Raw genomic sequence first — 21433 nt, 5'->3', positions numbered from 1 at the left:
TTCTTTCAAAGCAGAAAGGATATACATTCAGTGATCATCTTAGAAAATAGTACCATTCATTTGTACAGTGTTAAGCACTGTAATGAATTAACACTTTCTGTCCATTCATTGCCTTCTTCTCCATTTGAGTAATCCATTTAATGGCAAAATTCAAACACAAAAGTTCATCTATGGAAAATATGCATTTCTGTAGATTTAGTAAATTTCATTTGCAATATTTAAGAACGCTGATTCACTTTTCGATAAGATTATAAACTCTAGGATAACAATTATTAATAATCACAACATTTGTGTTGTCCCTGTGTTGCATTCGTAATATTTTTATTCTTGTCTTATTTAGGAATTTTGATTTGCCTATTCAGCATCAGACATTTAAAAATTTTTACCATATTAAAAGTAGGATCAGTAAAGTAAAATGTAGTTCAATCGTTTTATAGTCAAATTTTTTGTGTGATAACTTAAGACGACCACCTCTTAAAATGATCAGTCTTTCTGAAAACATACATAAAACATTGCTTTAAATATCATTGATTTTAAGCAATCGTCTTCATAGAAATCCAAATCTTTTGGAATGGTTGATGATTGTCTTAGAAATGCTATATTTTATTCTGTAAATTTCTTCAATTTAAATGATAAATCAGAGATTGAAGGTGTGAGATATATATATATATAGCTAGGACTGCATAGCTATATATATAGCTAGGATACATACAGGGTTCCCACGCTACCTGGAAAACCGGAAAAAGTCAGGGAATTCGGAAATTGACCAAAAAATTCAGTGAAAAGTCAGGGAGATTAAGTGTTTTAGTCAAAATCTGGAAAAGTCAGGGAATTTCATACAACGACCCCGCCAAAAAAGGCGAGTTTTGCGCCGACGTCGGAAGAGATCACTTTTTTGGCGAATTGTGTATCACGTGAGTGTCATTCGGGCAGTTGGCATAGAGCCAATTTTCACAGCTCCAATTTGATTGTCTTTTTAGAAAGGCAAAGCAAGTTTCTCGCAACTTTTGGTTTCCAGTAACCTCGAGAATCGTATGTGCAGTGCATGAACTAAAGAAAGTACCTGTTCTCATATAAAACAAAATGGATTTAATCCTAGTATACGGTACCATGAAGGTTAGAATTAAAAAAATATGTATTGTAAAGAAGGAAAACCTCTCTGCAACAGACGTGACTCGGTTCCATCATAGCGGGAAACAGCTGTGCATGCGCGATATATCTGTCACCAAAGCTCGAAACCGGTGTCGAATTTCAAAGGTCACGTTAACAAGAGTTCATAAAATGAATATCGTTTAAAATGTCTTTAAGGAAAAGAAAATATTTTTTGGCGCAAGTAAATTAATTCATGGATTAGTTATTTTGAGGGGGGAAACATCTACGAAAATCCGTTTTTAAAATTATTGCGAAAAATCCAAGAAAAAACGTTCTTTGATAAAACGTTTCTTCTTGGACTTTTCGCAATAATTTAAAAACTGATTTTCGTAGTTTTCTTTTTTGTCAAAGAACGTTTCTTCTTAACACGTGTTTCTCAATTTCCTGTACACATTGCGGAGAGGGAAATTCTGGCTGTTCCGTCGTCAAATCCCTTGGCAAATTTTCCCTCCGCTTTTTACATAGATGTTCTTTGGTCAGAATAATCTCCATGTATGGTACAGTGGGATTTGGCGACATGATGATGAGCAGTAAACAGGTCATTTTGTTCTTGGCGACAATTTTCAAAATCATGCGAAGGCCGTATCGTATACTAGGATTTTACCGCAAAATCTTTTTTTTTTCTTTTCTTTTCTTTTTAATAAATACCTTAATGCAGTAAAATAAAAAAATAGTAATCAATCATCTAGGATATCTTTATTTTTATGTTATTCATATCATTTAATGTTGCTTCTTCCCTCTAAATTTATTTATCATTAGTAAATAATATTTCCAAATTTCAGGAAATTTTCTCTGGCATAATCTTGAAATTAATTTGAGCAGTATGATGACATCACGAAATTTAATGCACATATTTTTTCCTTATGTATGCTGCGAGATAAATATAAAATACCTTAATGTAGTAAAAAAATATCATTAAATAGAATTTTTTCTTTCGTTTAGTTGTAGAATGTCTGCAAAAAAAGCCTTATTTTATTCCAGATTGGGCAGATTCTAATCTCAATCTTCAGTGGAGAAAACAACTCCTATTATAATTATATTTGTGTTTTCAAGTGTTAAGGTGCCTTTTAAGAATACACCTCACACAAATTAAATTTACCTAAAATCTAACCTAACTTTTAGCATTGCGTTGTGATTTATAAGAACCGGATTAGCCTCGTGTTGAACTGGGGATGATCATGAGTAATAATTAAATAAAACGTACAGTTGTTATCCAATGTATATATCTTAAATTTTATTAAGTATTTTTAAGCGGAAAAGTAAACAAAATTATCAAACAAAGTGTACCAAGAATAATTAAGAATAAATGTCCTCTGGGATTTATTGAATAATTAAGTGAATTTGCTACACAATACAAGTCATACCATAATTAATTTACCTCTTAGCACAGCAAACGTACATTACACGGATAGACTGGAATTTTCTCGAAACATACCTGGAAAACCTGGAAAAGTAAGGGAATTTCATTCTCCTGTTTGAGTGGCAACCCTGTACATAGCTAAAACATTTGCTGCTCGGGGCGAACCCTGTGTGTGTCTGCCTAGGCAGTCATTGAATTTGTCTTTCCTCTTTGTATAAGCAAATGACTGAATGTAAAAATGACATAAAGGAAAATAAATTAAAAATGTACCTTTGCTTCTGAAAAACATTTTAATTCCATCATTTTAAAACTGTGTTATTATATTTGTTTGCAAAGCCACCTATTACAGAGTACTATGCTGATAGTACAGAACTATTTCTTAAATGCAAATTAAACATTTGTAGTTCTAAAATGACTTTTATTTAAAAAAACTCCTATCACAACTAGAAACACAGCAATTTTGAAAAAAATTCTTAGCAATAATACATTATCTCAAGAACTGTATTTAGAACAAATAGCAAAACGTCAACAGGACCCACCTTCCACGTTCCTGTTTCGTTTCTTTAGCAATAATGATGGCAATAAAATTTTGAAACACTTCTCTCTAACTGAGGAATTCTTCCTTATTAACCTTTTGATGGCCCTCAACGAACTTAGCTCATATTCCAGTTATGCACCACAGTGGGCATAAACAAATGTCGCTCGTCTTACAAATTTGCGTCTGACAGATATCGCTTGCATTTGGAAAGAAAGAATTGCTTAATCTCGTTACTCCCCCTTCCCAGTAGGTTTAATGCACCAAGATCACAATTTAGTTGATACTCGCAATTTTCAAATTTTGAATGAATAAAGATGGTCCATCGAATATTATTTCACATGAAATTGGCACCTCCAAATTATGCATCCGTAGCAGACCAGCTCCCTCTACAGCTTACACTACTGTAAGGTAAGACTTTAGGCTTATAATCTAACAGCTGTAGAGAAAAGGGGGAAAAGTTATTGGGTTGCAAATATTCTTCATTTTTAATTTATGCAAATCTTGTTTTGTGTCATGACAGTACTTATGCCTGCCATTGTTTCTAAAATGTAAATTCTGTGAATAAGGTATCCCTTTTGGAAAAATTTGCATCGATAACAATATTTCATAAAAGTCTGCAAAGTAGTGCTTGTCACTAGATCCATTCACGTGAAAATTTTTTTTTTAAACTATGTTTCGTTTTCAAGCAGTTAAGCAGTCTTCAATTTGTGTTCAACCCCTAAACATGTTCTCAAAATTTGATTACCTCAGTCACTTTTGCATGTACAGAAGTCAAGCTTTTTTCTTTTTTTATTATTAAAAACACAATGAATTCCCCATGTACCACAAAGTATCACATGGGGCTTACAGAAGTAAGTATGAAACTGAATAAAAAAAAGTAAAGGAAAAATTTAAAACAAAATTATGAAGGGTTACAAAAATTTACAATGAATTGACAAAAATAGTCAAAGGTTGTTTCTCTCAAATAAACTGATGAAAATCCTGAAGCCAGTTAATATTTTTCAGCGGCAGTCTCAAGATCTTTCTTTCATTGTCATATTTTTAGCATAGAAAAAGGACATATTTAACATTTTCCTCACCACTGACACTGCAATCGCAAATTGTCTGCACTCAGCTTAAATTCGCTCAGATTCTTTTAAATTTTCTGTGGCCAGTAAGGGATTGGGACATTTTATAATTTGTAAAAAAAAATGATGACATGACAATCACATTTTGATGGAAGCAAAAAATGTATTAGTTAAGTTCCCTTTATTTGAAGTAATGTATTCTTGATTACGCAACTCCACAATACTATCACTCATGACCTTCTTATGAAAGGATTTATGGATATTGACAAGAACATCAGTTTCGTGCTTGGTGGCAGTCTTGGCACGAAGATCATCTCTTTGATTCCCAACAACAACCCGTATTTCCACAAATGTAAAAGCAACCAAAATGTTTTTATCTTTTAGTTTCTTTAAGTTGTCTTTGAATTTTGATGATTATGTTGTTAGACAAAGAAATACGAGGGCTATCCAGAAAGTAGATTACGTTTTGGAATAAAAAAATAAACAAAGTATAGGAAACAAATTTTATTATATACAGATGAAAGCCACACTCAAATACTACTTTTCTACATAGTCACCATACAAATTAAGGCATTTATCGTAGCGATGTACGAGCTTGGAAATTCCTTCGTCGAAAAATTCGGCCGCCTGCGCCTTCAACCACTTCGTTACCTCTTCTTGCAGCTGTGCGTCGTCATCAAAACACTGCATAGCCAGCCACTTCTTCATTGCTGGGAATAGGGAATAGGTCACCCATGTTTCGTCACCAGTAACGATGCGATCGAGTAAAGAGTCACCATCCTTATGGTAAGCGTCCAAAAAGTTCAACGCTGCAGCCATTCGCTGATTTTTGTGGTCCTCTGTCAAGATTTTTGGAATCCATCTTGCACAAAACTTGTGGTAACCAAGCTTTTCGCTGATGATTTCGTGCAACAAACTTCGCGAAATTTGTGGAAAACTCAAAGAAAGTTCCGTTATTGTGAAATTTCGATTTTCACGGACTTTAGCATCGACTTTTTCGAGAAGTTCGGCGGTCACTATGCTGGGTCTCCCACTTCGATCTTCGTCGTGAACATTGGTTCGGCCATTTTGAAATCTTATGACCCACTGACGCACTCCACCTTCAGTGATAATGTTGTCCCCATACACTTCACGAAGCTGCCGATAGATTTCTATCGGTTTACAGTTTTTTGCAGTCAGAAACCTTATTACTGAGCGCACCTCGCAGCTCGCGGGATTTTCAATTAACGCAGACATTTCAAACCGTCACAGTATCTGAACGGAGCACAGCACGAACCTCTCACTAGCACGGCTAGATGCAGACTGAGCTGCGCAACGCTCTGACCCCAAGATGACCGCGCTAGCCCCGCCCCTAGCGGACACAGACGGAAACGTAATCTACTTCCTGGATGGCCCTCGTACATTTTAGGGATGAATGGGAATTGGTACAAATGAGATAGTCCAAAACAGCACTATTTTGTTCAGTAATCCATTTGATGGCAAAATTCAAGCACAAAAGTTCATCTATGGAAAATGTGCATTCATCCCGAATTCAAGACCATTTCTGAAGACAACAAATATGAAATCAACTTTGCCATCATATTTACTGCCATCAGTATAGCAAGTTACAGGGAAATCAGTGACGATTTTATTGCTAAATTGAATGACGTTAGCAACATTTCTTTCTGAAGGATGAGGAAGAGCAGATGGAAGCTAAACACAATCATAACTAGAGACAGAGGAAGCAGAAAGATTCTCCCTTAAGCAATATTATGAAGAATGGCAATGTCGATTGGAGGAAAACCAGAAACTGCATAAGCAGACTCATAACTTATAGTACGATATCCACAAATGACCTGCTGAAGTATCAGTCTTTGAATGCATCACAGATATTTGTAATTTATCTTCTTTTTAAGTGCGATACACCAGATTCTAGAGCTGTACATCATGAAGGGTTTAATTCCTTGCTTATAGATGAGTGAGTGTACACTGAAATTAATACTGTATGTGTTGCATGCAGTTGGACTTAATCCATGCTGTAATTTATTGTGTTTCTCTACGTAAATTAAATGTTGCTTTCAGAAAAATTTACAATCGAGGAAAACCGCAGGATATTTCATTTGCTTTACCTTAGCAAATAATGTTCCATCAAGAAATAACTGAAATGCATCATAACAAACGATCTGCTTTTCAATAATCATAACTCTGGCTTTATCAGGATTAAAGTCCAATTTAAAACTTTTTGACAATTTGGAGATGAGGTTTAAAGTCTCGTACACATGGAAAAAAGTAATAGGAAGATACCTATTTTGAAAGCAAACCAAGATACCATTTATAAAGGCTATAGTATCGCAACAAACAAGAAGATTTTTTGGCTTTGGTAGGAGATCGTTAATACAGTAGAAAGTCCGTAATCCGGACTCATCGGGACTTTGGCGATTCCAGATTAGGAGTTTTTCCAGATTATAGATCATCAATTTAAATCTGGTAGGATGGCATGCAGAAATTATACGATTAAAAATATGAAACCGTAATTTATGAAATAAAGAGCAATTATGATCTAAAGGGTATCAAAAGTTACAAAAAAAAAAGCTTAATATTTATTTTTTTACTTTATTAAACATTTCTTTCAATGTAAGTTGTTCAAGATGCTTCCACAAAAAATTCAAAATGTTCCTTTTTCTTTTTTCTTGTGTAATACATATACAGTGGACTTTCCAATGCCATACTCCTCACATAATTTTGAGACGAATATGCCTTTATCCATTTTTTGCAGCAATTCCACTTTTTGTTTGATGGACATCGAAACATGCTTTTGCTTTGTAGATCCTTTGGCATCTCCAGAATCAGAAACTCTTTTTGACATAATTGAAAGTTCAAGCTTAATTTTTATAAAATTGCTCTAACAGTCTGCAAAAAATAATAAGCCGGATCCAGTTAGAAGATTAAGGAACAGCGCAATCTGCAACATTAACTGAAATGCCTTAGAATCAGTAAAGATAATTTTAGCCTAGCTTATACCATCCGTTATATATTAAACATGCATGCATAAAGCATACAAAAAAAGTTTGTGGCTTTGAGGTCCGGATTATAGATCATTCCGGATAATGGACGTCAGGATTATGGACTTTGTACTCTAATAGTATTCCATAAAGTAGCCTTGAAGGCAACTCCTTTCAAGGCAACGAATTGCAAAAGTCGAGATCAGCTGCAATTTGGCCATTCGATCATTTAGAAAGTCAGCAGCAAACAAAAAAAATATTTGTCAGATGTTTCACTTTTTTAAGAAGATTGAGAATACAAGGCCACCATAATGTCAAATACAGGAATACAAGGCCACCATGGTCAAAGATGTCTTTTATATTAAAAAAACCCAAAATTGTGTGCCAATTTTTCTTGTTACCTGTCTGAACAATTGTATTCAAGTATAAAAAAGTGTCTTCAGTACTCTTTTGAGGCGTAAAACCATATTGATCACCATATTTTTTGTAATATTAATTTCTTAAATTTAGGAATTCTATAGCATGAATTTTACATTTACTAGACGCCGTATCCAGATGATACTAAACGCCATTCTGTATATCCTTTGTGTGGTAAACATTGCCAAACTTCAGAGCCATAAATATTGATAAATTTTATGTTTATCAGTCTTAGCAGAAAGAAAATTTCTGTGTTTCTGTAAAACACATATTCACATATGCTATTTCAACATGGCAGAGTACATGAGAACTATCTGCCTAAGGAGAGGAATGTGTTTGCAGAAGATTTTCTAAGCAGATATACCTCATATTCACAATGCACATGGGGAAAACTGTGAAAACTAACCATGCAGCCAGTTTATTCCCCTGTGATTTAACCTGGGTAGAACAGTCAGTATTCAAGTCTTAATGACTCAGCCACTGGTGGGGTTGTGGAGGACATTTGCTTTTATACTCTTTTTTTTTTTAAAGAAATGTGCACCTTTGTTCTCGCTTCTCGATAAAGATCTGGCACCCACTGTAAAGTTGTTGAGCTTTCCAGAGAATTCATGTTATTATTCATAAATACCTTGCAGGTTGCATGTTCTTTTACTGGCAAGAACCTTATTTGCATGTTCTTTTACTGGCAAGAATATTTTTTGCATGTTCTTTTGCAGACAAGTACAGAACTAGCACCTGAGAAGATGATGGCTTTAGAAAAGGAGGTCTGACAATAATAATTTTTTTATTAGGTCATATGAATTCCTTTTTACTCCTCATCAAAACTAGTGGTGTAAGCATCATCTGCTTTGGAATAAAAAAAAATCTGAAAGCTTTCAGATTTTATATTATGTCCAAAGAAGCGTTTTTTTAACATTTTGTGTGTTATCTTTATTTATTAAGTAACATATTCTTCGTACTTAGCTCTTTGCGATGCAAAGTTAACCTTTGAAACCACATGTTAAGAAATTTTTTCCTCAGTTGTGCAGTGGTTTTACTGTGTTATGTTTTTAGCACTTGAAAGAACCAACAGATGGCAGCACAAAACAGCCTTTTTTTCTGTATTGTTTTAGATATGCTTAAACTTTGAACAAACAAAGAGAAAAAATTTCAATTTTTCTCGCTAACTCCGTAAAAATTGCATCTAGTTACCCAAGTATTACTTATGAACTTTTATTTACATACTTTTATTTGTAAAAACACTAATATCAAGAGAAATCAGTAATAAATTTTACATTTTTTTAATAATACAACATGTGGTTTTCTACTGAAACCTCTTAGAGCTAAAATGTCCCTGGGTATTTTCTGTTTGCTGAAGTGTAATATGATCTTAGGGCTAAAATATTCCTATGTATTTTCTGATTGCTAAGGTGTTATATGATCTTAGAGCTAAAACTTTCATATGTATTTTCTGATTTTTAGTGTGTAATGTGATCTCTGTGTTATGCAAGAGGAGGCGTGTATTCTAAGTTTGGGGAGAAGGTATTGCCCTTTCCTTTCAGGGAAGAAAAATTAAATAAAAGATTGAATAGGAACTTTTCATTCCTTTAGCCTCTTTTTCTAAAGATAGCTGTGTCTTTTTGCTTTGTACCAGTATGTAATTATCAGAAAGGCATCACATGCTTTCAAAAGCTTCGTAATTTGTAAAGCTGTGTGAATAATAACATATATTTTAGATAACTTTAATATACTATTTTTGATGAAAATACGAAGATTTAATGTTATAAATTTCACATTTTTTGCATTTTCTTCATATATTTATACATTTAGAATAGCATCCTCTCCTGAAAAAAGACCAGAATAAATAGTATTATTTGACTATATTTTTAAATTATGAAGTTAATTTTCAGAAATTATATTTTTATTAGTATTTGACCAGAAACCATAAATAATTATACTTATATGTATTATTTTGTTGTAAAAATCAATGCCCAAAATGTTTGCAGATTTACCTAAACCACCACCCACCTCCCTTCCAACGTGTGCAAAATTGCTTTTTCGATACATTTCGCATTTAGAAAGCTCAAAGGTACTAGTTATCAATTAATTTCACTAAAAGCTGAAAAATTTTCAATGTGCCTCTCAAAGGGTTAAACCATAAAATTCAATTCAACATCAGTATCACAAAATATTTAAAAGAGCATATCTTTAGAATTTTGGATACATGATCTTGTGCACTGGAGATAATTTTTTTTCCCGTACAGTGTTGCCATTACTTGCTTTGAAATTGTTGAGTTTCTTGATAAAAAACTCATAAATGCTTTACAAAATATGAAATAGATAATAAAACAAATCCCAAATTTTGGCTTCCAGATACCCATATTCGAGTGGAGACATACGTTATTCAAAACATGATGGCTGTAGGTACCGCTGCTTTATCACAATGCGAGAAACATGCATACATTTATGCAGATTCTTCATTATTTAATTTCTTTAAATATAATACAGGGCTCTAATATTTTGTGGCAACAATTTAAAAAGTGATTCATCATTTATAGTGAATCAAAGCAAAATGCTAAAATGAAATTAATAACCCTACTGGGCAAATTTCCCCTTTAGACTAAAAACTTGCTGTGTGTACCAACTCCAGTATCCTTGTCTATTATTGAACAGTCTGAATAAATGTGAATCCGCTGATCTTTCAGAAAATGCTATAAAAATCGTACGGTTCAAAGGCTATGAAAAGTTATTATGATAGCTATTAATTTTTTAATGATGCACAGTCAGAAAGATTTATCGCAAGTATTTTACTACTTTTAGTATAGAAAAGGAAACTTTAAGGGCTGTTACAAATTAAGATTTGAATTTTATCTCGTATATTTATGAAGTTTCACATGTATCTTAATTGCAGTATGATTCTAAGAAAAAGTACTAAGTACCCTTTATTGAAAATGTTAAAGATTATGTACTGAATATCTATTTAACAAAATATAGCTTAAACACAAGAAATTTTCTGATATAACCTAATTCAAGGGGCCAAAGTTTGATATATTTTATGCGATTTGATAAAAATCAGTTATCTAACAGAAAAGTGTAAAAAATTTACTTGTAAATCTCCTTCGCGCTCACTTTTATTTTCAATCTCTTTCTCTCTCACTCATACACATACTGACTGACTGATTAGCATTATCTACCAAAAAAAGTGAATAAGAACTGTAAAAATCCTATTAAGAGTTGATTACAAATATTATGTGCAATTATTGAATTTATTTTTCATTCTTTTTCTATTTCATAATAGGTTAATAATTTTACAGGATGAATTATTTAGCCTAAAAAATCAAGGTTTGGACCCTTTCCTTGAAATACACATCTGTATCTAAAATACATTTTTAGTTTTGAATAATGATTTCATTCATTAAAAATATTAAACCATTAAAACTGAATAATAAAATATAAATGAATTTACTTTTAGCTTTTATTTATCATCTGAGTGCAAAGATAATGAAATTTTCTGCTGGTGTGATACAGATTTCAGAAAAATTTTAACCATAATTATGTCCAAAAATTGAAGACTCCATCATGTTTGGTTCTTCAGCTTTTATGAAGTCTTATTAGTAATATGCATCACACCTTTAGCATCCATTGTGTTAGGGAGTTTACTTTCTGTGAGCTGCATTTCATCCATTTTTTATCAGCTTTGTAAGAATCTTAGTATTTTTCTTTTTAATTTCTGTCATAATATTTTTATCAGTTGCATCTTTGTATGTAACAACGCTGCCATGACATGTTTGAAAAGCTCTATGTCACATTGTCGAATTGAAATACAGTTTCTTCTACTCACTTAAAATTAAGCAAATCTTTTTATATTGTATTTTTCAATGTGTTTTGCCAGACTAGAGTGATAGAAACAATATCAGATGGTTAATTCTGTAGCATGTCACCAGAATTTTGCTAGTGCTAACATTATGTCAAGAAACAAAACATTATAATCTGTATTTTACCGTTTTTATCCAAAATGCTTTAAACAGGTTAGTTTCTCTAATTATACTTCAAGTTTCTGATCATGTATTGGTCCATAGGTTGCAGGATTGAAACTGTAGTTGAAGGCAAGAAAACAGTTTTGATTCATTTTAAGTTTTCAGTATCCTTTCAGTATCTAATTTGCAGTATAGATGCCTATCAAAGATAAAATCCCCCTTTTTGGCTGAAAGTTCTTTCAGTTTCATAGCATTTCTTGCAGTAGTTCTGATACCAACTCTGCTGGTTTTTTATTTTTTTATTATTTTTTGACTCATCAGTTGGTAGTCACCAAATCCCTTGGTTTATAATTTTCAGCCTTTACTAAGGAAACTATTTCCCAGTAAATGAAATTTATTTGAAACTTAAATTGTGCAAGTTCTATTCCCCATCCATAGAGATTTTTAGCATAATTTTTCTCTTTAAGTTTTATTTGATCTGAATTATCTTAATCTACTCTAGACATTTGTAGAACTTTTTCTGACAAGTCAAGCAATATTTTATTTAATTCTGCTTTACATCAATATGGGTATGGAACTAAGTTTATCTCCAAAATAGTATGTACATTAATTAGTAAATGTTATTTTCATCATATTAAAATTACTTTGATAAGTAAAAGCTTTACTTCCATATTCAGGATTTTCTCAGTTAAAAGTGTAAGAAAGTTAACAAAATGAAATTAACTAAAGAACATATAATTTAAAATAAAATAGCAAAATTAATTTTACTTCAAAATCATGTTATCTGTGGGGGGGGGAACTGGAAATTGGATGGATATTATACACTGACTACCAATAAGTATTTGGACACCTATGCAAGTGACGATATCTGCGGTCCTAAGGTACGTCACGGACTCCGCCGGTATATATCGTGTAGGAAACAGCATCGGCTTTAGTCGCATGCAAGATGCCTCGCAGTTCAGAGCTCTCTGATTTCGAGAAAGGTATAATTATCGGGTATCACAAATGTGGCCGATCTTTAAGGGACATATCTAGCGATCTGAAGGACCCAAAATCGACAGTGGCCTATGTGATTAAGAAGTGGAAGGTGAGCGGTGATTGTCGGAATGTGCCCCGAGTCGGCAGACCAGCGAAACTGGGAGATAGAGACCGACGAGTGCTGTCCAGAGAAATTCGGAAGAACCGCACCCAACCGATGGCCCTCATCCGCGAGGAGTTTCAACAAGCATCTGTAAGGAAGCACATCGGCGGAGGGAGAATTATGGTCTGGGGGTGTTTCTCCTGGTGTGGGCTGGGACCCTTGGTCCCCATTCATGGTAAGCTCAACTCCGATGCCTACTGCACTATTTTGGATGACAATGTGCTTCCTACGTTGTGGTAGTTTTACGGGTTGGACCCCTGTTACTTTCAGGACGACAATGCCAGTTGTCATGTTTCGACGTTAACCAAGGCTTGGTATGGTGCCAATGGAGTTCATCGAATGGACTGGCCTGCCCAGAGTCCAGACCTGAACCCTATCGAGAACCTCTGGGACGAGTTGCATAGCCGAATTCAGGGGTGCACTACCCGTGCAAAATTGGTGAAGGAACTTCTATGTCTTCTCCAAGCCGAGTGGAAGAAAATACCACTAGCTGTCATACAAAGACTTGTGGAAAGTATGCCCCGGAGGGTCCACGCTGTAGTTGCCTCTCGTGGAGGCTCTACCAACTATTGATTTTGAATTTTTTCTTTTCTATCACAGGTGTCCAAATACTTATTCGTAGTCAGTGTAATATTAATTTGACAAATGTGAGTTTATAATGAACCCAGGTGTTGTAGTGGAGTTTGACTGTTTATATGATATTTTAAATGGAAAATTTTTAATTTTCAAAGTGCTAGATAAAAGGAAGAAATGAAACTTTTTAATAATTAAAATTGATCATTGATACTTCTGATTTATTAAACATGCATTTAAATGTATGTCTGTTTCAATAACGTCTTGAAAATTGAATTATTTTATTATTAATTTAGGACTTGCATTTAGTGTCCGCAAAGGAGTGCCATGTCCACCAAGGTAAAATTTTCTCTATATAAATTTAACTCTGTGGACTAAGCCATGTGTGTATCTGTTTCTATATGTTTGCTTATATATATATAGATACACATTTAAAAATATTTCTGATGATACTTTTAAGTACATGAATATGCATTTTGAAATATGTCCGGAGAATTAAAGGAAATGCATATATTCTAAGAAAGTCAAGTTATAAAGTGGGATGGTCATTTTGGAACTATTTAGAATCAAGAAAATATCATTTACTAATGGCCTTTTTTTAAAAAAAAAAAAAAAAAAAAAAAAAACTTTAGAGTTTTCAAGTGCTTGGCCGCTTGAAGAATTAGATGGGAATATTCAGTGATTTTTACATTTTGCAGATAACGACAACCGACCAGAAAACAATAGGCTGTGCAAAAATTCGACACATGTTTGAAAGTATAAATGCCAGATTTTCTACATATTTTTCACCATTTCAAAAAATATCTATTGATGAGTCTCATGCTGTTCAAGGGCAGGTTATCATTCAAATAATATATCCCTTCAAAACAGCATCGATTTGGACTAAAACTGTTTTCGCTGTGTAATTCTGAAACTGGAATTATTTTGAAAATTTTGGTTTACATTGGTTTCATCAGAGATAGAAGATGAAACACTTTGTGTTGTGGGCACTTTAGTGAAAAAGCTTGTACAAAATTATTGGGAAAAAAACCACCTCCTATATACTGATAATTGCTACACCAACCCAAAGTTGGCAGCCTATTTAGTTGAAAATAGTGTTGGTTTATGTGGTACAGTCAAGGGAAACCGAAAGCATTTTCCAGAATTTACAGCACTTAGATACAGTCAAATAAGGCTGAAGAAAATGTGCAAAATTTTCGTTCTAAAGTGGAAAGATAAAAAGACTGTGCATTTTATTTCCACATTTCACAAAGGAACATTGGTGTTTAGTGGAATAGTGAATTGAATCCAGGAAAGGATTATGAAACCAGACTGTGTATTGAAGTACACCACAAATAGAGACTTATAGACAAGGTTGACATGCAGCTATCTTTTTTTTGTAGAGAGTGTTCGTAAAAGGGTGAAGTGATATAAATTTTTTTTTTCACCTGTTAAACATTTCTATTTTGAATTCATGTAATATATTTCTGGTAAAAACAGGAAATATCACTTGTCATTGAAATAATTTATTAGAAACATTATACAACAAATTTTGTCAAAACACAGAACCCTTACTCCAGTTTGATCTGGTAGATGAAGAGTGGAGAATTGCTCGGCCGATTAGCCACCAGTAATTTCATCGTGAGACATTTTTTAGATTCTTTTTTTTTTCGTCCACTGCTGTGAGAAGAAAAGGGTCAAAGAATATGCCATGTATGTAGTAACACCACCAGAGCTGAAAGAAAACGCAAATTGATATTAGCCATTTTTGTCATTTCTAGTTTATAAGAACATTTTTTAGTCAAAGTTTATATGCTAGCAGTGTAACTTTGTAAGTATGTTTATAGATTATAGTTTAGGCAAATATCTATAAATTGTTGTTATATTGTTTAGGAATGTATGTTATCTTTTTCTTTTTTTATCATGCTTCCAACCTCTCTGAAGCTAAATATAATATCACTGAAAAAGTGTTGAAAAATCTTAATTTTTGCATTTGGCAGTGTAGTCGCATATAATTTTACCCATAAATAAAGGGTTAAAACTTAAAATTCTTATAGATCATTATTTATATAGACCATTTTAACAAATATTTTTTCAAATAAAAAATTTTAACAGCGACCAATAAGTCTTCTTATAAAAGTATGTGTGAGTATAAAGTGTTAAATATAAAATGTTTAAAAAATAATTCTAATTTAAAGTTAATTACTTAATAACTTTAAAAAAGTTAGTTTTTATTCTCATATTAGTTTTACAGTTATGTTAAATACAAGTTATGTTTAATAATAATGCATTCTACATACACTTCTGTTTCATTCTTAGAATGGTATTTCAAAAGTAAAATTGATTGCTCAGATAATTACTTTAGTTTATTAAATCTCCATTTGCTGTTAGGTCCTTAATTTTTTTCATTGATGATCCTGAAAAATACCTAATTTCTGAACAGAAATGCATAGGAACCCTGAAATGCAGATTGCCCCTATGCTTTTGATTGTCTTTATTTCATTCAGTAACCTTCTCGCGCTACATAACTCTGTTTTGTTACCATTGTTTAAGACTAGATTCATTAGAACTAAACTAACTCTAAGAAACCCAACAATTTACTTTGGAGAAGCACTTTCAGCAATTCAGCTATTGCCTTCTTGATCTGGATTTAAATGAAATACATTTTTGTTATATAGCCCACCAATGCTGAGTCATAAAACCTTTATCTCTCTTTTTTTTTTAAAACATTAGCTTCGTGTTCCTTGATGTGAAATTTTAAATTTTATTTTATTTGTCCAGTGTTATATCAAATCACATTAACAAGGAGTGCTATAAATTTTCCAAGAATTCATGTCAGAAATAGGGTCCTTAAGTCAGAATTACTTATTTTATTGACAGATTTTATTTTATTTATTATTAGAATTATTTTATTATGATTGGAGTAAAAGAATGCTTTTTTTAAATAAGATGAGAAAAATATTTAAATATTATGCCAATAATCTAAGACAGTAAGCTTCTGTGAATTGTTCCATTCCAAACAAATAGCTTACAGATAGTTTAATTCTTTATCATGGGCTGACTTAAATGAGCTAACCTTTAGTGTGCAGAAAAGAAAAGGGTAGAAAGAGGCTAACTTTTTTATTAGAATGACAGAATCTGGCAAGGGCTAGAATACAAACTAAAAATTTCTGATGTGTAGTAGTATCAAAATTAAAATTGTTTCATATGGCCATGAAAGGAAAGGAAAATGAATATTTCAAATGCATAAACTACCTGGATAGCAGAATCTATAAAATTCATAACTGAGAGAACCTGAAGTAAATCATCTTTATTGCCATCAAAGAGAGCAAATGTGTCATTGACATAACAAATCCGAAAGAAATATTTTAGTTTTTTAAAAATTTTTTATTCAAAAAATACATTTTGATATCTACGAGAATAGAAGTGGGAGGACTGTTCATGTCTATTCCTTTAGTCTATAACAGTACTTGTTTTGGTAGACAAAATGTTTTTGATTGAGATAAGGTCAGGTAAAAGGCATTAGTTCTTCAACTTCTGGGTGTGAAAAATGAAGTTCTTCAGATAAATTTCTAGACAAATTATAACACTTTGTAAGGATCTTAAGTTTTACTAACGTTTATTTTATTTTAAATCTTTACTATCACTTCTTATTTTCTACTTCCGGCCAGAATTATAAGCGTGAAGGTTTTTATGCAAAGTTTGTCTGGCGAACGCCAAGTATTTAAGTTGTGGCCTTTTGCCAAGCGAGAGAGAGGAAGCAGTAAGTCAACGCAGGCTGCTTACCTTAGAAGTTACGCAGTTGCTGTTTGCCTTCCAGGCCAGAGGTTTTAATCCTCTTGATAAATTAAACGTATTGTAGTGTTCACAGTCTCTGTGCTACATACGCTTCCTGTTATTATAAGGCCAATCTTCCACGTGTATTATTCTAAATTAGAGTTTAGTTTTATTTTTATACTTTTACGTTAGACCCCGAGTGGCGGGTCATTGTATTCCGAAGTACGGAAGTTATTGTATATAGAGAAAAATAAAGGGTTTTGTATACCCTTAGTCTGTATCCTGTCTACTTACTACAATTAGTGAACATAGCTTTAGTAAGCTCTCTGTTCCTAGTCAGGTCCTTGTATGTTCCCGAAGAAGGTTAGAAGGAACATTGAACCTGATAGTGGCGCCCAGCGAAGAAGAATAACCATGGCCGAGTTTCAAGAAGAACCTGTGCTGCCTGCAGAAACGGCTCAGAATCCAGAAATGCCAGCTGCCGCCCTGGAAGGATTCGGTTACATTGTCCAGACCATGCACGCTTCGATGAAACCAGAAGCAACGTTTAACGGAAACTGACCGGTAACCAGTTTTTTGGAAAAATTGGATGACCACTTCACGCTCTACCCCGTGCACGAGTTTCAAAAAGTTACCTTAGCTACCAGCGCTTTGAGGGGCCAAGCGCTTAATTGGTTCAAATGTATAGGCAGAAGTCTCTTGGGTCAAGCAGGAAATCCCACCTATACTTACGAAAATTTCAAGATTGCCCTACTAAAAGCCTTCCCTGTTGTAAGGGATCGTGTGAAATTAGAAACGGAACTTTTCAGTATATATCAACAAAGAATCGAAAACCTCTCGAGCTTTATTTTAAGAAAAATTCACGTTTTCAAGCTCTTGTATGGAAACCGTCCGGATCCTGAAATAATTCAAGTGATTTTGCCGAGGTTACTACCCCAAGTGCAAGACTTTATTGAATTAAGAAATCCGACTACACTGGAAAAGTTATTTGAGCTAGCAATCCAGTTTGAAAGTAGAAGAACGGCGGACGTCGAAAGAAGACGCCAATATCAACAGCGAAACCAATTTGGTACGCCAAGACTACAGCAAATTCAAGCATACGGCTACGGAGAAAAAGCGAATCAGTGGGCAAGGAAACCCGAGCATTCAAAAACAGCCGGCGAACGTCGACAGTTCAATAGCAACCCAGGAAAAAAGTCTCAAGGCCAGGGGAAAAAGAAGGAAAGCACGGAAAGGAAAAATAATTTAAACTAAAACGGATTTCTGCTGACGAGAGGGTGCGGAAATCTGAAGGTCACGAAAACCCCTCTTCCTACAAGTTAAATACAGTAATGGTGAAAAATTTGACTCTTCCGAAGATTGAAGTCTTGGTGAATAATATCCCAGCCACCGCACTCCTGGATACCGGCGCGCAGTGTTCCTGTGTGGCAGAAGAGTTTTTTAGAAAGTATTTTCGCAAATACCGCATATATAATGCGGATAATACGACAGTATTAGCGGCGCAAGGAGAAAAATGTAAGTGCGTAGGTAAAGTACCTTTGTATATCCGTATCAAGGACGAACAAATAAAGGTGATGTTTTTTATAGTAAAGAATCTGCAAGCACATTTAATCTTAGGGATAGATTTTCTTTCAGACGCACAAGCTACACTGGATTTTAATGAAGCGTCCCTTAAGCTGACAATGAAACCAGTGCGTGTAGAAAAGGCTGAAGCGCCAAGGTTAAATCTTGACCACCTGCCTAATGACGAGCAAGATAGAATCTGACAAGTGGTAAGTGAATTTGCTTCGTTATTTAGTGATATTCCAGGATTTACTCAGGTTACTAACCATAGTATTGACACCGGAGATGCAATTCCAGTTCGTCAAAAAACATACCGGTATGATAAGAATAAGGAAAAAATTATAGAATGGCATATTACCGATATGCTACGTAAAAAGATCATAACGCCCATCTCAAGTAGTTATGCTAGCCCGGTGGTTTTATGTAAGAAAAATAATGACTATCCTTTGGAGCATCCAAAAAGGTGGAGATTCGCTATTGATTACCGTAAATTAAATTCCATAACGAAATATCCGGTATATCCGTTACCGAGAAATTTTAAGAAACATAAAATCAACCAAATTTATGACGACTTTAGACTTAACGACTGGTTATTTTCAAATAGGGGTGAGGCCTGAGGACGTGCCTAAGACTGCTTTTATAACCAAGTCTGGCACTTATGCATTTTTGCGTATGCCGTTTGGCCTTTCAGGCGCCCCGGCAACATTTCAGCGATGCATGGACATTGTGTTAAGACCTGTTCTTGGAAAGTTCACATTTATCTATTTAGAAGATATCATTATGACTAGTGATAAGCTCGACCAACATGTACAGGATTTAAGACAGGTGTTTTCTTTATTAAATGAGGCCGGTCTAAAAGTTAATGTCGAAAAGTGCAAATTTGCAGCCCCTGAATTAAAATATTTAGGTTACAAAATATCTCAAAAAGGGATCGAGACAGATGAATCAAAAATAATCGCTGTACAAAAGTATCCGACTCTAAACACGGCAAAGAAGCTCTCTTCTTTTCTAGGACTTTGTTCATATTATAGGTCCTTTATAAAAGATTTTGCGGCTATCGCTGAGCCATTGTTAAAATTAAAAAGGAAAAAGGCAAGATTCTCGTGGACGGCCGAAGCCAATAGTGCTTTCGAAAAATTAAAACAAGCATTAATGCAAGCCCCTGTGTTGAAATTTCCTGAAAAGGATGAAAATTTAGAAATTTCAGCGGATGCTTCGGATTATGCGGTAGGAGCGGTACTTTCGCAAAATCAGCAGCCCGTGGCATTTTTTAGCCGAACTTTAAATCAAACACAAAGAAACTATTCCGCGACCGAGAGAGAGGCACTTGCAGTTCTGTTAGCAGTGCAAAAGTTCCGAGTCTATTTTGGAAAGGCGCCGATAACAGTGTACTCTGATCATGCGGCGGTAACTAGATTGTACTCAGGAAAAAATTTATCCCCAAGGTTAATAAGATGGGCACTCAAGCTGCAAGAATATAATCTGGTAATCAAGCATACCCCTGGAAAGGAAAATATTGTAGCAGATGCCCTATCAAGGATTAAAATAGACGAACAAGGCAATACCGTAAAGATGGCAATGCTTACAGCGTGTACAATAAATTCACGAGAAACTGTAATAACCGAACTGGGTAAGGATCCTGAGTTTGGAAGCGTTTATGAGTATTTGAAGGATCCTGAAAATTTTAGCCACCAAGATATTGTGGCGATAAGAAATAGGGCGGCCCATTACGAACTAATAGATGGTCTATTATTTTATACAAAAACTACGAATTCCAACAACGAATTTCGACCTGTTATCCCAGCTAGTCTTAGATTAAATATCCTGCAGGAGCTCCATGACAGCCCTTTAGCTTCTCATGCTGGTATTCGAAAAACTATCCAACGCGTACGCGAGGCAGTCTACTTTCCTGAACTGCAAAAGTTAACAAGGGCGTATGTCCAGTCCTGCCCAACATGTCAAGCAGTTAATTATATTAATTTCCGCCCGGCCGGGTTTCTAAATAGTATTAAATCCGAATTTCCAAATGAAATAATTGGCATCGATTTATTGGGCCCTTTCCCAAAAAGTCAGTTAAACAAAAGTCGCTATCTCCTTGTTATGGTTGATCATTTTAGTAAATGGACCGAAATTGTTCCCTTAAAACGAGCCTCCGCGAAATTAGTTACTGATTCTATTTTAAATAAATATATTTTAAAATACGGGGCGCCCCTAAAAGTTATATCGGATAATGGTCCTCAATTTGTAAGTAATATATTTGAAGACATGTGCAAAAAACTGGGCATACGTCATTTAAAAATGGTCCCGTATTGGCCGCAATCAAATATAGCGGAACGGATCAATAGAAATATAGTGAAAATTATCCGTAGTTATGTTAAAAATTTTCATAAAAGCTGGGATAACTATGTCAATGAATTTGCTTTCGCCCTTAGGACCGCAAAACATGATACAACGGGCAAAACTCCTGCTGAGTTATTTCTAGGCAGAAAGATTATAACACCGTTAGATAAATTATTTTATGTGCAACAAAGAGCCCCAGAATTTAAAATGGGTGATATAGAAAAACTAATAAAAGAAGCAAAAATAAATACGGAAGTAGCACAAAGAAAACAGAAGCTATATTATGATTTGAAACGACGGGGAGTAACTTATAAAGTAGAGGATGAAGTTTTAAAAATTAAGCATTCACTTTCTTCAGCACCAGAAGATAAAACTGCCAAATTTTTTCCACGATTTGAGGGACCATATGTTATAGAAAAAATAACTCACGCTGTTGTAGTGTTAAAAGCAAGAAATGGTGAAACCTGTTCCGCAAACATTGATCAAATCAAGCCCTACTTCGATCGTAATAAAATGCAAATCTTTTCAGATCTTTTGCAGGATCCGGCACGGCAGACACCGCAGGTACAAGTTCCAGAGGTGGAAAAAC

General features: G+C 34.1%; 2 protein-coding genes across 8 annotated transcripts in view; one reads left to right on the top strand and one right to left on the bottom strand.

The window, feature by feature from the left end:
* The window catches only part of LOC118185923 (uncharacterized), a 115658-nt gene that overhangs the window by 74539 nt on the left and 19686 nt on the right, over window positions 1–21433 (top strand). For both annotated transcript variants that reach the window (XM_085809742.1, XM_085809741.1), the window contains one exon: window positions 13482–13524. In XM_085809742.1, coding sequence (XP_085665868.1) covers window positions 13482–13524 — 43 coding nt within the window. The remainder of the gene's footprint in view (window positions 1–13481; window positions 13525–21433) is intronic.
* Window positions 14675–21433, bottom strand: part of LOC118185922 (bifunctional peptidase and (3S)-lysyl hydroxylase Jmjd7-like) — a 119042-nt gene continuing 112283 nt past the window's right edge. For all 6 annotated transcript variants that reach the window (XR_015039175.1, XR_015039177.1, XR_015039176.1 and 3 more), the window contains one exon: window positions 14675–14899. The gene's annotated coding sequence lies outside the window, so the exon portion shown is untranslated. The remainder of the gene's footprint in view (window positions 14900–21433) is intronic.

Source organism: Stegodyphus dumicola, chromosome X2 (genome assembly GCF_044657685.1).
Source record: "Stegodyphus dumicola isolate Sdum_Otavi_A_Nest chromosome X2, ASM4465768v1".
NCBI lineage: Eukaryota > Metazoa > Arthropoda > Arachnida > Araneae > Eresidae > Stegodyphus > Stegodyphus dumicola.
This window is presented reverse-complemented; position numbering and strand designations above follow the sequence as displayed.